The 16,737-nt window shown below is 46.6% G+C and overlaps 1 protein-coding gene across 2 annotated transcripts in view; it reads right to left on the bottom strand.

The window, feature by feature from the left end:
* Positions 1 to 1,968: 1,968 nt before the first annotated feature.
* Positions 1,969 to 16,737, bottom strand: part of rtn2a (reticulon 2a) — a 42,364-nt gene continuing 27,595 nt past the window's right edge. For both annotated transcript variants that reach the window (XM_063205870.1, XM_063205871.1), the window contains exons 4-7: positions 6,263 to 6,332; positions 5,718 to 5,764; positions 4,191 to 4,249; positions 1,969 to 2,997 (exon numbers count right to left, since the gene is read on the bottom strand). In XM_063205870.1, coding sequence (XP_063061940.1) covers positions 2,922 to 2,997; positions 4,191 to 4,249; positions 5,718 to 5,764; positions 6,263 to 6,332 — 252 coding nt within the window. In that variant the 3' untranslated portion in view covers positions 1,969 to 2,921. The remainder of the gene's footprint in view (positions 2,998 to 4,190; positions 4,250 to 5,717; positions 5,765 to 6,262; positions 6,333 to 16,737) is intronic.

Genomic DNA, 16,737 nt, shown 5'->3' with positions numbered 1-16,737 from the left:
TGGTTCAGGATTGAACCAGGTTAAATTAAACGGTAAATCATCTAATAGAAAAGCCTTTTCCACAAGAAAATGAGAACTTCAGGCTCTTCTATTAGATGATTTACCTCTTAACTTGATCTGGCTTACTCTTGGACCAGCTTCTTAGTATACTCCTCCGATATAGTAAGTGGATAATGAGTTGTGCTGTACAGAAGTGGTTGGTAACCTTTTTTTTCTTAACGCACCCCCTTACCTGTGCCGAAGACAAGCCGCACACCCCCAACCCAAACTTCTACATGTGTATACGTACTAAAAATGATTTTAAGTGATTAATTGCAGTGATTCTTGCTTGGGACATTAATCAATACCTTAATTAAGGGGACCAAACATGTTTTAATTTTGTCGTAAATTGGCCTAAATATAATGTTCCCAAGCAGAATTTTGGTCGCAACCTCAACACAATTAAAATCCCACGCACCCCCTGAAATCTCTGGCGCACCCCCAGGGGGTGCCCGCACCCCAGGTTAAGAACCACTGCTGTACAGGCCTGTGTGAGTGTGTGTCTGTGTGCTTGGCATGGCGGCCCAGATATAGTAACAAGTGAGTAATGAGTTGTGCTGTCCAGGCCAAGATGGATGGCGGGAACACCCCAACACTCAATACTCTGCATTCCTTGGCCTCTCTCCCCTCTCACTCTCTCTCTCTCTCTCTCTCTCTCTCTCTCTCTCTCTCTCTCTCTCTCTCTCTCTCTCTCTCTCTCTCTTTCTATCTCTGTCTATCTCTCTCTCTCTCTCTCTTTCTCTCTCTCTCTCTCTCTCTTGGCCTCTCTCCCTCAGAGGTCAAGCTCAGATCCCGCACCGTCCGCCTGCTCAGGAGCGACATTAATACCCCAACCAGCCACAGCTACAGTCAATTCAACACTTATAGGGATGTAGCACCAAATGTAAATCAAGAAGATATTAAATTGACTATGTAAGTGTTGGTTTGACACTGTCTTTTTTACTGTGCGTAGCACCAGCATAATAATGGACAAAGTATCTATTTAAATTGAGTCTGTAAGTGTTGGTTTAACAGTGTTGTTTTACTGTGCATAGCAGCCTAATAATAATGGATATCCCATGGGAATGTTAATGCTAGCCTAACAGCATAATATTAGCCGTCGCACAGGCCTGCTAATGCTAAGCTATTAGCCTCAACGGTTAAAAATAGCAGAATAACCAGCCAAGGCTAGCAGGCTAATAATAGAGGCTAAGAATAGGAGCTATCACATAGCCATGCTAATGCTCGGCTAAAAGGCTATGGGGCTAATAATATTACACAAGCACGCTAACACTTGAAGGGTAGAGGGCATAATAATATCCATAGTCATATACCGCATAAAGAACATAATATATAGATGGAGTCGGCGAGTCTGCCAAGTGTAACCAGCACGGCCTATAGACTACAATATATGTCTGCTAATTCTAGAGTACTGACACTGCTAGCAATAGGCTGTATCATATACAGTATTGTGTATATATGTGCCCTGTGAATTATGGTAAATACCAAACACCGAGATGGGAAGCACACATGAACCCATTTATGTTCCAGAACAGAAACATTTATCAAAGATAAGGGAAACCGGTTAATACCAGTTTCATTTCGTTTCTCAAACTTTCTGTAGGTTGCCGACATAAAATAGTCATTCTTCTCCTGTGCAAGTTTCACCTTGAGCACTTCCAGATCCAATTCAGTTTGTTTGTGATGTATCACCCCAGGCTGTTTTTTTTCTCTCTCTCTCTCTCTCTCTCTCTCTCTCTCTCTCTCTCTCTCTCTCTCTCTCTCACTCACACACACACACACACACTCTGCTTGCTTCTTGCCACACCTTCCTGTTGTAGTCCCAACTCTTCCGCATGGGTTCTCCTCTTGTTAATAACAGAACAAAAAATTGCCCAAACCCTGGACATGGAAATGACTGAGGCCTGCAGGACATTGTGTAAGTAAGTCTTGATTGTTTGATTTGGTTTATTTTGCTTTATTATTAGTTTGTGTAGACAGCAGCGACACCCAGCCATACTAGAAAGTCCTTTTTTTTTTGCTCTGAAAACAACGCTCTGTAAATGGAAACTCTACGTCTACGTTGCCGGCCCCAGACAGGCAGACAGACAAGACAGACAGGCACGTATGAAATTCCGAATTGAATAATTAATTTGAGTTCAAAGTAATGCCATGATATGAACACTAGTTGGTTGTGTTCTATGTACTCTCAATGGGTGGTGTAGCTTAAATTCAAAGAAAATAAATTCAAGGTAATGACACCACCCAGTGTTCGTATTATGGCATTACTTTGAATTCAAATTCATTAAATCCGGAATTTCGGACAAGCCTGCAAGACAGACAGGCACGGTCCTGACAGGCCGGCTGACTGGTGGACAGTGAGACCCACCCACCACTAAAGGGGTGCGTTTCTCGAAAGCATGGTTGCTAGCCCGTTATTGGCAACTTTGCCAATGGGAAATGGCATTAAATTGCATTAAAAACAACAGAGTAGCTAATGTGGTTAGCAACTATGGTTTTGAGAAATGCACCCCGGTACAGTACAGTACAGTACATCCTAGCATCCTTTGCAAACCCCACAGACGTCATCATTCACCACCCACCACCACCTCTCGGAACTCGGAACTCCCCTCACCTGCCCCAAAGTTCTAAAACTCCCCAAAGTTCCGGAACTGATTCTTCTTCATTCGTTTGTCCACATCTTCTGCCCCTGCCCTCTCCTCCACTCCCTCCCCCCAAACCCCGCCCCCCATCACCACAAGCCCCGCCTTCCATCATATCCTCTGTGGCGCCGGGCCTGCGAGCACAGACTGTTGGTTGGTTAAGACATCTGAGTGACAGCCTGTAACTCCTCCCATCTCTCCTTGGCTCCTCCTCTTTGTCGTCGTCGTCTGGCTTGTCTCTCAATGGGCTTTGGGCTTGGCACCGCCGGGGGTGGAGTCAACGGGAGGGCCTCCGCCCTGAGCCAATCGGTGGAAGCTGTGGAACAAAACACATGACAATGACAAATGCAATAGGTACATGCGTGATGGGGAATCACAACTGAATGCCAATATCTGATCAACTGTCACCTCAGTCTATGATGTCAACAGCAACATACATGCAGTGTGGTCAGAGGCTGAATGGTTTCATACATTGGTTTTGGGTGAATAACTTTTATGCAGGCAGTGTAGACATTACAGAAACTGGCGCATTTGGTCCCACGCCAGGTTTGTATGGGACAAAGTGGTTTTGAAATAACAAGCATCACGTTATCCATATCAATACGGCCCTTGGCACACTCAAGAAATGCTCAAAAGCTAAAGGTGAAACGTGTAAGATTGTGGCCAGAGTAAGCATTGCAACTATTCCGCTCATTGAAACTGTGCTGCCTATTGCCAAATTGCATGAATATTAATAATAAAATAATATTTACTAGTATGACCAAAGGATGATACTATTTGCAGATAAAAATGCCTGAAAATGTGTGAATTCTGGAAATTCAAAATGGCAGACCATGATGATGATCCCCCTTTTCATGCACGTAAAATGCAATTTTCCTAGTCATAATGAATACTTAAAATGTGGTATGTATTTGTTAAAAAGGTAACATTAATGAATGGACAGCGTGAACTCTGGAAATGAACAATTAAACATATTACACAGTGCACCTTCAACTTTTAAAAACATCCTTAAAGGTGCACTGTGTGAGATTTTGTGTTGTTTATTTCCAGAATTCATGCTGCCCATTCACTAATGTTACCTTTTTCATGAATACTTACCACCACCATCAAATTCTAAGTATTCATTATGACTGGAAAAATTGCACTTTTCATACATGAAAAGGGGGATCTTCTCCATGGTCCGCCATTTTGAATTTCCAAAAATAGCCATTTTTAGCTGCAAAAATGACTCTACTTGGACCATACTAGAAAAAAATTGTTTATTACTTTGTAAACTTTCATGGAAAGATCAAATTTGGCAATAGGCAGCCCAGTTTCAATGAGCAGCATAGTGGCAGTACCTTTTTGACCATTTCCTGCACAGTGTCCCTTTAATATCATATCTGTACAGTAGCCTACATTTTTATTCGAATTGTATTAATATTGCGTAGGCCTACATGAAAACGACACATAAATAACACATGTAACACTGTGATGTGCAGTGCAGCCACAAGGGGGAGTCCTACTCACAAATCTTGGATGGAGTCTCCTTTGGCGTAGAATCCAGCAATAGTGCCGTCTACCTGGGCCTGAAATAGACACACAAGACCCTGGCAGTGAGAAAATCTCTCTCTCTCCCTCTCTCTCCCTCTCTCTCTCTCTCTCTCTCTCTCTCTCTCTCTCTCTCTCTCTCTCTCTCCCCCCTCCTTTCTTGCACGCATGTGCGCGCACACACACACACACACACACACACACACACACACACACACACACACACACACACACACACACACACACACACACACTCACACACACACACACACACACACACACACACACACACACACAGCAGTGCACTTCAATCACAGAGCAGCTTAAACAGTAATCCCCTCGCTGGCCAAGAATAGTGTGGACGACAGAAAGAGAGACTGCACTTTGTGTGTGTGTGTGTGTGTGTGTGTGTGTGTGTGTGTGTGTGTGTGTGTGTGTGTGTGTGTGTGTGTGTGTGTGTGTGTGTGTGTGTGTGTGTGTGTGTGTGTGTGTGTGTGTGTGTGTGAGAGGCATGTTTCCTGAAAACAGGTTTGCTGTATGACACTTTTTAGGGAGTAGGTGCTTATTGAGGCCTACTGGAGCAGAGCAGGACAGAGCACTTGAGGCGCTGGCTTTCACCACTGCAAATGTCCCATCTGAGTCCCCATAGCTGAATAGCTTGGGTCAGTAGCATTAAATGTATCCATCTGAGTCCCCGTAGCCGAATAGCTTGAGCCACTGGCTTTCGCACTGCAAATGTCCCATCTGACTCCCCATAGCCGAATAGCTTGAGCCACTGGCTTTCGCACTGCAAATGTCCCATCTGAGTCCCCATAGCCTGTGTCAGTAGCATCATCAGTAGCATCATCGCCAGCGGCCGCAAAAAAAAGCTTTTGTCCTGTAAACTGTCCCGGGACACCAAGTAGACATATTTGCTGTAATGAGTATGATGAAAGTGAAAGCCCAACTGGGAAACTCCAACTCCCATTGTGACACAGCAATCCATAGCACACAATTTCACACTGCACACAATGAAATTTAATTTATGCCTCATCCGTGCCCCATGGCAGCAGTGCGACGGGACGCTACCAAGTCGTGGAGGAGGATGGGGGAGAGCACTGGTTACATACTCCCCCCATCAACCTGGCAGGTTGGGAGTTGAACCAACAACCTTTGGGCTACAAGTCTGATACCCTAACTGCTTACCCACAACTGCCCATGACCATGGCTGACACTGATACTTCCTCAATGGAGTGCTTATAAAAGACTTCTTTTGAAGCTGGACAGTGGAGCAGGACAGACAGTTACTGTGCTACTATGAGCCTTCCCGTCCTTGTCCTGGGCTATAAATTACTGTGTTACAATGAGTATTGGTTATTCATGTTCTGGCCCTCCTGTTGCTATGACTACTGTGTCGGATGTTGCTGTTGCTATGGCTACTGTGTCGGATGCTGCTGCTGCTATGGCTACTGTGTCGGATGCTGCTGTTGCTATGACTACTATGTCAGGCAGTCCTGTGATCCTCACCTGGTGTTTCTTGTAGAAGAGAGGAACGGAGAAGATAGCGATCACACCTGCAGACAGAAAGGAGAGAAAGACAGGCGCGTCAGACTGAGCCATATGGTACAGTACTGTACTGTAATGTAATGTATGTGTGGGTGTGTTTGTGTCTAAGAGAAGTCACAAAGTCGTGTGTGTGAGTGTACTACACCAATCTACCTGCGTGAGGCCACTGCTATTGGAGCAAACCCACATGCTGGGGCCCTCGCTCCATGTGGGGCCAAAATCCTGGACCTCACATGTTTTGACCCCTTTTGCTGGGGTAGTTTTGTTGTTACTGGTATAAGTAAAAGTGTAAAATCATTTCCTCACTGACAAGTTAGGGTTATGGATTGGTTTGGTTTGGGAACAGTTCAGCATTCTTTAGCTATTGTTAGGATTACATGAATGGAAGGGCTCCACAAAGATAGGAAAGGCCCCACAAGGGCCCAACAAAAATATTGTGTGTGTGTGCGTGTGCGTGTGCGTGTGTGTGTGCGTGTGTGTGTGTGTGTGTGTGTCAGTCTACTCACCAACGATGATCAGGGTGATGCCAGTGCAGAGGTCGCCCATAAATGTCACCAGGTACATCAGCAGCAGAAACTAGAGAGAGAGAGAGAGGGATAGAGAGAGAGAGAGAGAGAGAGAGAGATAGAGAGAGAGAGAGAGAGAGAGAGAGAGAGAGAGAGAGAGAGAGAGAGAGAGAGAGAGAGAGAGAGAGAGAGAGAGAGAGAGAGAGAGAGAGAAGAGAGAGAGAGAGAGAGAAAGAGAGAAAGAGAGAGAGAGAAAAAAATAGAGATTAAAGTTTATAATATTTAGAGATGCACCGGATCCTGATCTTTAGGATCCTGCCGGATACCGGATCCACTGATTAAGATCCTGCCGGACCCGGAACCGGATCCTACAGAAGGGTTGAAACATATAGTCTACTCGCACACACGGACACTTTTTTTTTTTTTACATTGGCTCAAACTATTTTTTAGACTCATTGGCTTACTGCCACACTGCCTGCACTGGCCGCTTCCAAAGGGCTTTCACTCTATGCAGCAATTGGGGTTGTGAAAGACTGACTGAAAAGCCTAGGCTAGAGATGCAGCAGATCCTGATTTTTAGGTAACTGCCGGATACCGGATCCACTGCTCAAGATCCTGGAACCAGATCTTGGATCCTGTGCATCTCTAATAATATTACACCTACTCATCATAAACACTTTTTGACAAAACACAGTTTTTGTCCTCTATAGCTGAATATGTACTCCATGTGTGTGTGTGTGTGTGTGTGTGTGTGTGTGTGTGTGTGTGTGTGTGTGTGTGTGTGTGTGTGTGTGTGTGTGTGTGTGTGTGTGTGTGTGTGTGTGTGTGAGAGAGAGAGAGTGTGTGTGTGTGTGTGTGTGTGTGCGCGTGCGTGTGTGTGCGCACTTGAGTTCATGCATGCGTGTGTGTGTGTGTGTGTGTGTGTGTGTGTATATGTGTGTGCGGTAATGTCAGAGTTGTCCTGTCTGTCCTGTGTTGTGCTTAGCAGAGCTGCTTGATGGGCAGTTTGATGACTGATGACACTTCAGTAAAAGAGCCAAACTGAACATCACTGTACTGCAGTGGTTCCCAAACTGGGGGTCGGGGCCCCTGGGGGGGTCCTGGAGGTACTGCAGTGGTTCCGGAACTTTTTCAGCAGGGACCCTCTTTTGGACTTCATAATATTTTTGCGACGCCCTATCCAACATTGCCTTAGCCTAGCAATGGATTTCTAGCAATATTAGCGGACAAACTATTAATGGAAAATCTAGCAATATTAATGGACAAAAAAATGCTTTGTCCATTAATTTTGCTAGATTTTCCATTAGTAGTTTGTCCGCTAATGTTGCTATAAATCCAGAAGACAGAAAATATATCTATTAACCACACAAATGAATACAAGTCCCTTCTGTCCGTGACTGCTCTTCAGTACCTCCGCAAACCCCCTAGGGGTCACGGCCCTCAGTTTGGGAACCACTGCAGTGCTGTATAATGGGTAACCTGATCCAGCAATCCATACCATAGCCGCCAGCACAGCACTGGGCAGGGCACTGGCTACGGAAGGTCCGAGTGCCCTTCAGAGGCAAGAGCCAAAAACAAATCTGTAACTCTGAGTTTTTGTCATTGAAACATATAAGTCACACCATTAAAAACCTCAGACCTTCCAGGTTCCAAATATATATATTTGAAATGAAAATACTTGAAAATGTCAGGGTGGTGCAAGCAGCCTAAAAGCCTCTGAAAGGCCTTAGACCTCAGAGGGTTAAGGGTCAAACACAGTTTTTTTGGGCTTAGAAGTCGGGTGTACCACAGACACATTGGCATTGACACACTTACATATGTGTATTATAAGGTTAAATGGAATGATGGCTGCATGTGAACTCCAAATGTTATTCATTCCAAATGTGTCCTAGGGGATATTTTGGTTACAGAACGCTGTTTCACACTGTAAACAGAGTATTCCGGAACCTATTTTAAACGGAATACTGACAATATTCCATGAAACCAGAATACTCAGTGCAGGTAAATGCATTCAATCATAGCACGTGCTGTGGTTTTGATGAACTTGGTACTGTCACAATATTAAGCGGTTTCATCTGTTGGTAAAAGCATGTAAGTTTGTCTTCCTTGAGTTAAAACCACATTAGGCCACCATGATGTTTGCCTGTCGATCTGTCTGTCTGTCTGTCTGTCTGTCTCTTTTTCTCTCTCTAGCTCTCTGTCTGTCGCTCTCTCAATGCCCACCCCCCTCTCTGTCTCTCTCTCTCTCTGTCTCTCTCTCTCTCTCTCTCTCTCCCTCTCTCCACATCTCTCTTCACACCCCATCTATGGTCCACCTGATACCTCTGGAAACGTGACACCTCCCAGATTAGAGAGAAAAGGACACCCCACTGAAGTCTCTCTTTCCTGTCCCCACCCTCCATCCATCTCTCTCTATCCCTCTCTCTCTCTTTCCTGTCCCCTCCCTTCCTCTCTCTCTTTCCTGTCCCCACCCTCCCTCTCTCTCTGTCTATCTCCCTCTCTCGTCCCCACCCTCTCTCTCCCTCCCTCTTTCTCTCTTCCTCCCTCTCTCTCTCCCTCCCTCTCTCTCTCTTTCCTGTCCCCTCCCTCCATCCCTCTTTCTCTCCCTCTTCCTCCTTCTATCCCTCTCTCCCTCTCTCTCTCTTTCCTGTCCCCTCCCTCCGCCTCTCTCTCTCTCTTTCTCTCTCCCACTGTCTCTTTACCCCACCCCCCTCTCTCTCTCTCTCTCTCTCTCTCTCTCTCTCTCTCTATCTCTCTCCCTTTCGCTCTATTTCTCTCTCTCCCTCTCCCCCCTCTGTCTCTCCTGTCCCCACCATCCCCCTCTCTCTCTCTCTCTCTCTCTCTCTCCACATGTAAGTACACACACAGACATGCACCCACACACAAACACACAAACACACGCACACACGCGCACATACACACACACACACGCACGCACGCACGCACGCACGCACGCACACACGTACGCACGCATGCACGCAGCACACACACACACACACACACACACACACACACACACACACACACACACACACACACACACACACACACACACACACACACACACAGTATGTGCTGTGCCCCCAGTATGTGGTGCCTCTCCCCCTGCCCTGCCCCCCTCATGGTACATACCACACAGGTCAGGGTTGATCCTTTGGAGAGGGGGGGGGTATAGGGGCAGGGTGGTGTGTGTGTGTGTGTGTGTGTGTGTGTGTGTGTGTGTGTGTGTGTGTGTGTGTGTGTGTGTGTGTGTGTGTGTGTGTGTGTGTGTGTGTGTGTGTGTGTGTGTGTGTGCGCGCGTGGTGTGTATGCGTGTGTGTGTGTGTGTGTCTGTGTGTGTGTGGTGTGTGTGTTGATCCTTGGGGTGGGGGGGTGGGGGGTGGGGGACGACGACAGGATGGTGTGTGTGTGTGTGCCGACAGGGGGGCAGGGGGGACAAAGGGGTCACTTGTCTCGGGCCCTGGGACAGAGGGGGCCCAGAATTGGATCCTCATTACATTGCATGGATTGGGTTTGGGGCGTTCTCAAATGACTTTGTCCCGGGCCCAGCCAAAGCTGTCAGCGGCCCTGTGTGTGTGTGTGTGGGTTGTGTGTGTGTGTGTGTGTGTGTGTGTGTGTGTGTGTGTGTGTGTGTGTGTGTGTGTGTGTGTGTGTGTGTGTGTGTGTGTGTGTGTGTGTGTGTGTGTGTGTGTGTGTGTGTGTGTGTGTGTGTGTGTGTGTGTTGTTTCTCTCTCCAACAGGCGCCCCAGAGACGTGCAGCAGTGGGAGGGGGCACAGGATGGGAGTTAAAAAAGGGGGGTTTGGGGGAGCTAGAGAGCACCATGGGGGGGGCACAAGCTTTACAGGACCTGTCTGCTTGTTATTGTTTTAACCCCTTCACTACCGCATTGACACTCATTCATTCATTCATTCATTGCTATTGCACACTCATTCTTTATCACAGTCACTTATGCACTTTGTCACTTCATCTTTTCCTCCCTCTCTCCCTCATTCATAAAGTTGGGCACAAAACGGCAAATTCTGTTACTCATTTTTCACTTATTAATTCAAACAGGGCAGTTATTGTGACCCTACCTAAAGCCACACTGAGTTTAGAGTATTGACCGAAGGGCGAAATGTTGCGGGCAACTTTGATCGATAATAAGAAATAATGCATGAAATACAATGTAATGGAGACCGAATTCTGGTTGCCCTCTTTCCTTGGGCCCAGGAAAAGGGACCCCTTTGCCACCGCCCCAGTAGGTCTCCCAGCCTATGTGGAGTGAATATCAAATGTATCAAGTAAGTTGCAATGTCTATTTGGACTAAATACCACATGCAGTAGGTTAGGATGCAATGTCCATTTAAATACAAAAGGTAGTGGGTCAAGATGTCCATTTGGACTGAATACTGAATACCAAATGCAGTATGTTAGGATGCAATGTCCATTTAAATACGAAATGTAGTGGGTCAAGTTGCAATGTCCATTTTGTCTAAGTATGAAATGTAGTAGGATAGGATGCAATGTCTATTGAAATATGAAAGGTAGTGGGTCAAGATGTCCATTTGGACTGAATACCAAATGCAGTATGTTAGGATGCAATGTCCATTTAAATACGAAATGTAGTGGGTCAAGTTGCAATGTCCATGGGTCTAAATACGAAATGTAGTGGGTCAAGATGCAATGTCCATTTAAAATACGAAATGTAGTGGGTCAAGATGTCCATTTGGACTGAATACCAAATGCAGTATGTTAGGATGCAATGTCCATTTAAATACGAAATGTAGTGGGTCAAGATGTCCATTTGGACTGAATACCAAAACGCTGTGTCACGTTCCTCCAACATGCATGACGTCAAATGTCAGGCGGAGAGGATGACTTATATAAGTCAGTGGGCAGAGCGGGCGGCCGTGAGGTGTTAAGGTCTAGATCTGGGGCGTGGAGTGTTAATTGGCTGGATTAGAGTCGAGTGGCTCAGGATGATCCTGTGGATTAACTGAAGAGATCACACTGCAGTCTCCTCAGGTGACCGGGGTGACTGTCTACGGACACTTGGGGAAAACCCCCGGCCAGACGGAAGACAGTGACCGCCCGGAGTGACTGACTGTCTACAGCAGTGTTTTTCAACCTCTGTGCCAGCCGGGGAACACTATAGTCTGGCATGAGAGGTCATCTGGTGTGCTGTGGAGAACTCTGGAATGATTGTACTTTGTACATTGTTAACCCATTGATGCCTGAAGCACCTGCAGAAATGGGTCCTGAATGCCTAAGCGCTTTTGGGAAAAGGTACTGTCAGCCTAGAAAGACTGACATATCTCAGCCTCTGAAGCACAAAAAAGCATGAGATAAGTTGCATTTAAACACTAAGACACTCATCTTGCATTACAATGTGTTAATTTAGCTCTAACATGACAATATTTTCAATAAAATTAGCTCAAATCTCATGAGCCTGAATGTTGCGTTATGCAGCTCCAGGCGCCAGGGTCAATGTTGCGCAACGCCACATCCAGCATCAATGGGGTAATATAGGCAATAGGGTTTTATTTTCAGTTAACATTTACAGCTGGTGGTGTGCCTTGCCACATTATCATTGAAAAAGGTTGAAAACCACTGGTCTACTGTACAGACACATACTAATACTGGAGTGACTGTCTACAAACATTGGGAAGTCTCTCACAGAGGACAGAGGTAGATCGCAGGGTTACAGATTCAATCCCCACCCTTACCAATCTCTTCCTCCCTTAATGGCTTCAGTGCCCCTGAGCAAAGCACTTAATCCCACACTGGGACTATAACCAATACCCTATAATATCTGTAGGTCGCTTTGAATAAAAGCATCACCTAAGTGCAATGTAATGTAATGAAACATACAGACACTTAGAAAAACTCTTGTAGGGACGACAGAGGGCAGACGACAGCTGATGTACGCACAAACAACTAGATTACGTCTCCCCAGATACCTAGCTCTGTCTGAAGCAAGTAAAACACAATCCGAATGTTATTGAGGTGACACCGTCTTGACCTATAAACCTCGAACCTGCAACGCCACAGTAGACTCTGTTATTAGAGGCACACGCTACCAAGTTAGATGCCTGTATATCTGTATAAAATGAGATGAGCACCAGGTATTGCAATGACCCAGTCAGTCTGCCTGTCGCCCTGCCAGGTTGTTGGTTTTCATATATGTGTTTATGTGTCCACCCGCAGTGTTTGGGGCTGCCTATGGGTGGTGCTAAACACACATCATCATGTGTCATCTAGCATGGGGGGGTGGGGGTGTCAAGATGACATGTCTGATTGCTTTTGTTGATACAGGAAGTGGCAGGGGAAAATTTAAGCACCACCATTGGTTACAGTCTGGAGCAATGTGGGGTGAGGTTTAGGGACAGGTAAGGCTGGGAATTGAACCTGCAACCATGTGACCACCTCCCTAACCATTAGGCCAAAGCTTCCCCTGATAACATATATTAGCATACCTTGCACTTACACAGTCTATGACTGGGACACATGGCAGTGTACAGAATTGAATGCAACGTCTGGAGACAGTTCCTAAAGACAGCACAGTCCGAGTGGAGTGGTCAAGGACCCGTAAAAGGCTGCTGGCCCTGTGATAGGACAAGCCCCATAGGCTGCATCCACATATAGTACAGTAGGATCCTATAGGACTATGCCAAGACGATTCGCACAGTAAGATAACTTACTCAAGAGGTGGATGATCCAGTATGTTTACAGTAAGTCATTAAGCATTTAATGTTTTTAATTATGGACAACCCCCAAATACTGTGTATAGTATACTCTATATAGGATTCCATAGGTCCCCACCAAGACTTTTCACATTTAAAGTACTAGAGAGTGTGGCTGACATTTCTGCTTTCCCGTTCTTCCTTACCCTGTAGCATTTCCTACCTTTCTGACCTTTCTGAGTTTTTAAAGTTCTTCTTTCAGTATGGTGTACCATATGAGCTTTGTCAATAATAATAAAAGAAAAAATGATTACAAACAAAATGTTGTGTGTGAGGAAGGACATTATATATATTTACACTCTCTAAATCTGTAAAACTATTCATAGTATGCTGCTGTAAAACACGTCCTGTGGTGTGAAGAAGGAGAGTGTCAGCGTATGTGCTTTCGAGGGGGAGGGAGGGTGACTGGTCAGCGCCGGAGCCACATGTTCGGAACATATTGTATTACAGCAGTGGTTCCCAAACTTCTTTGGCCCGGGATCCCATTTTGACTTCCCAGGGGTGCATTTCTGGAAAGCGTAGTTACTAACTATGTTAGCTACTTTGTTGGTTGCAATACAATTTCCCATTGGCAACTACCCAAGTAGCTAACTGCTAACAACTACGCTTTGCAGAAATGCACCCCAGATTTCTAGGGACCCCATACACATTACATACCGCATTACGCACATATTTTTCCGCACCTGAAAAAGATACTGAGTTCAGTTGTAGGCTATAAAACCTGTATATTTGTGAAAAAAACATAGAATGTACAGTGTGTGGCGGCGTACCAATCAGAATATTAATTAATGTTATGAGTATTTATCAGTAAGCCTATTCTTTTTACACAAGACATTTCAGGCAACCCCATTTCAATTCCAGGCGACCCCATATGGGGTCCTGACCCCAAGGTTGAAAACCACTCTATTATGGAAATGCCATGTAGGAGAATAGCTCAGCCTTGGGCCATACATGCATGACGCGACTGTAACATCGCAGCCAGTTAAATGTAATAAAGTAAGTTGCCCTGCTGCCTTAAGTTTGAAAGTTAACTCAACTTGGGAATGCCTCGAGTTGAGTTAAGTGTGTACTTTAGTTGTGCCCAATGTTTGTATTATCAATCCATCTAGGCAGGCGTGTGTGTGTGTGTGTGTGAGTGTGAGTGTGAGTGTGAGTGTGTGTGTGTGTGTGTGTGTGTGTGTGTGTGTGTGTGTGTGTGTGTGTGTGTGTGTGTGTGTGTGTGTGTGTGTGTGTGTGTGTGTGTGTGTGTGTGTGTGTGTGTGTGTGTAAGTGTGTGTGCTTGTGCATGTGCGTGTGTGTGTGGGCAGACAGGCAGACAGGCGGACAGGCAAGCTGGCAGGCCCTGAAATACACCCAGAGAAATGCAATACGTTAGTGAGGGGGTGTGTGGAAGGAGAGCAGACGTAGAGAGAGGAGGAGAGAGAGAGGGGGGGGGGGGTTGGGTTTGATAGATGGGGAAGACCATCCTCAAGTCACATGAAAGCACAGGTGCAGACCATTGATGCTGAAGGCATAGAGGGGATATCGTAGAGTCTATTCTGAAAAGAATCAACGGTGGCGGGTGGGACTAGACTTGGAAAAATGGCCAATTCCCATTCTTCTCAATGGGAGGCTTGAGCCAATGCATCTCCTTGGCAATTCTTGCCGAGTCTACCCTATTTTGGCCAAACGGTAGTTTCCCATCCGTTTCAAGCTAGCCAAATATTTTTTTTGGCGTGACCCTTGATTTCAGAAAGCAGAAATACAACCCCCAACTCTGCTCTGAGTCCTGCCTACACACTACACAAGCTGTACTCTAGACAATGTGTGTGTGTCAAGGCAAGGATGAGAGGCTGATACAGGTGCTGGGGAGCAGGGTGGGAGGTGTGTGTGTGTGTGTGTGTGTGTGTGTGTGTGTGTGTGTGTGTGTGTGTGTGTGTGTGTGTGTGTGTGTGTGTGTGTGTGTGTGTGTGTGTGTGTGTGTGTGTGTGTGTGTGTGTGTAGCTGCTGTTTGTGTATCTGTCAGTCTGTGCCTGTGTGTGTGTGTGTGACTATATCTACCTGTGTGTGTGGAAGGAGGATGAGGAGGAGGATTGGAGGATGAAGAAGATGAGGAGGAAGAGTAGAAAGAGAAGAAGGAAGAAGAGGGGGAGGATGATGATGATGAGGCGGAAGAGGAGAAGGAGGAAGAAGAAGAGGGGGGAAGAGGAGGAGGAAGAGGAAGAGGAGGAGCATGGTGAGGAGGAGGAGGAGGAGGAAGAGGAGAAGGAAGAAGAAGAGGAGGAGGAGGAGGAAGAGGTGAACAAAGAGGAAGAGGAGGAGGAAGAGGAAGAGGAGGAGGAGGAGGGGGAGGAGGATGACGAGGAGGAAGATGATGAGGAAGAGGAGTAGGAGAAAGAGGAGTGGGGAGAGGAGGAGGAGGAGGAGGAGGAGGAGGTGGAGGAAGAGGAGGAAGATGTGAAGGAATAAGAAGAGGAGGAGGAGTAGGAGGAAGAGGAAGAGGAGAATGAGGAGGATGAGTAGGAGGAAGAGTAGGGGAGGAGGAAGAGGATGAGGAAGAGGAGGAAGAGGAGGAGGAAGAGGGGGAATAGGGGCTGGCTGGAACAGTCTGGTCTAGGAGGAGGAAGAGAAGGAGGAAGAAGAAGAGGAGAAGGAGGGAGAAGAAGAAGAGGAGGAGGAGGAGGAGGAAGAAGAGAAGGAGGAAGAAGAGGAGGAGGAGGATGATGAGGAGGAGGAAGTGAAGAGGAAGATGAGGAAGAGGAAAAGGAAGGAGAGGATGAGGAGGAGGAAGAAGAAGAGGAGGGGGGAAGAGGAGGAGGAAGAGGAAGAGGAGGAGCATGGTGAGGTGGAGGAAGAGGAGGTGGAGAAGGAGAAAGAAGAGGAGGAGGGGGGGGAGGAGGAGGAAGAAGATTGAGAGGAAGAGGAGGAGGAGGATGAGGAGGGAGAGGACGATGAGGAGGAAGAGGAAGAAGAGGAGGAAGAGGAGGAGGAAGAAGATGATGAGGAAGAGGAGTAGGAGAAAGAGGAGTGGGGAGAGGAGGAGGAGGAGGAGGAGGTGGAGGAAGAGGATGAGGAGGAAGATGTGAAGGAATAAGAAGAGGAGGAGGAGTAGGAGGAAGAGGAAGAGGAGAATGAGGAGGATGAGTAGGAGGAGGAGGTGGAGGAAGAGGATGATGAGGATGAAGAGGGGCTGGCTGGAACAGTCTGGTCTAGTTTGTCTGGTACTTCATTTCCCCTCAGTGACACTGTCTGACCTTGTTACCACAACAACCCATCTCTGCTCTGAGCCCTGCCTACACACTGTGGGAGCTGTTTGTGTGTGTGTGGAAGATGAGAAGGAAGAGGTGGAGGAAGAGGAGGAGGAGGTGGAAGAGGAGGAGGAGGAGGAAGATGAGAAGGAAGAGGAGGAGGAAGAGGAGGAGGAGGTGGAAGACAAGGAGGAGGAAGATGACAAGGAAGAGGAGGAGGAAGAGGAGGAGGAGGAAGATGAGAAGGAAGAGGAGGAGGAAGAGGAGGAGGAAGACACTGTCTGACCTTGTTACTACAACAACCCCCATCTCTGCTCTGAGTCCTGCCTACACACTATAATACTATACTACACAAGCTATACTCTAGTCTAGACAATGTGTGTGTGTGTGTGTGTGTGTGTGTGTGTGTGTGTGTGTGTGTGTGTATGTGTGTGTGTGTGTGTGTGTGTGTGTGTGTGTGTGTGTGTGTGTGTGTGTGTGTGTGTGTGTGTGTGTGTGTGTGTGTGCGTGTGCGTGCGTGTGTGT

Source organism: Engraulis encrasicolus, chromosome 8 (assembly GCF_034702125.1).
Source record: "Engraulis encrasicolus isolate BLACKSEA-1 chromosome 8, IST_EnEncr_1.0, whole genome shotgun sequence".
In the NCBI taxonomy this organism is placed as follows: domain Eukaryota; kingdom Metazoa; phylum Chordata; class Actinopteri; order Clupeiformes; family Engraulidae; genus Engraulis; species Engraulis encrasicolus.
This window is presented reverse-complemented; position numbering and strand designations above follow the sequence as displayed.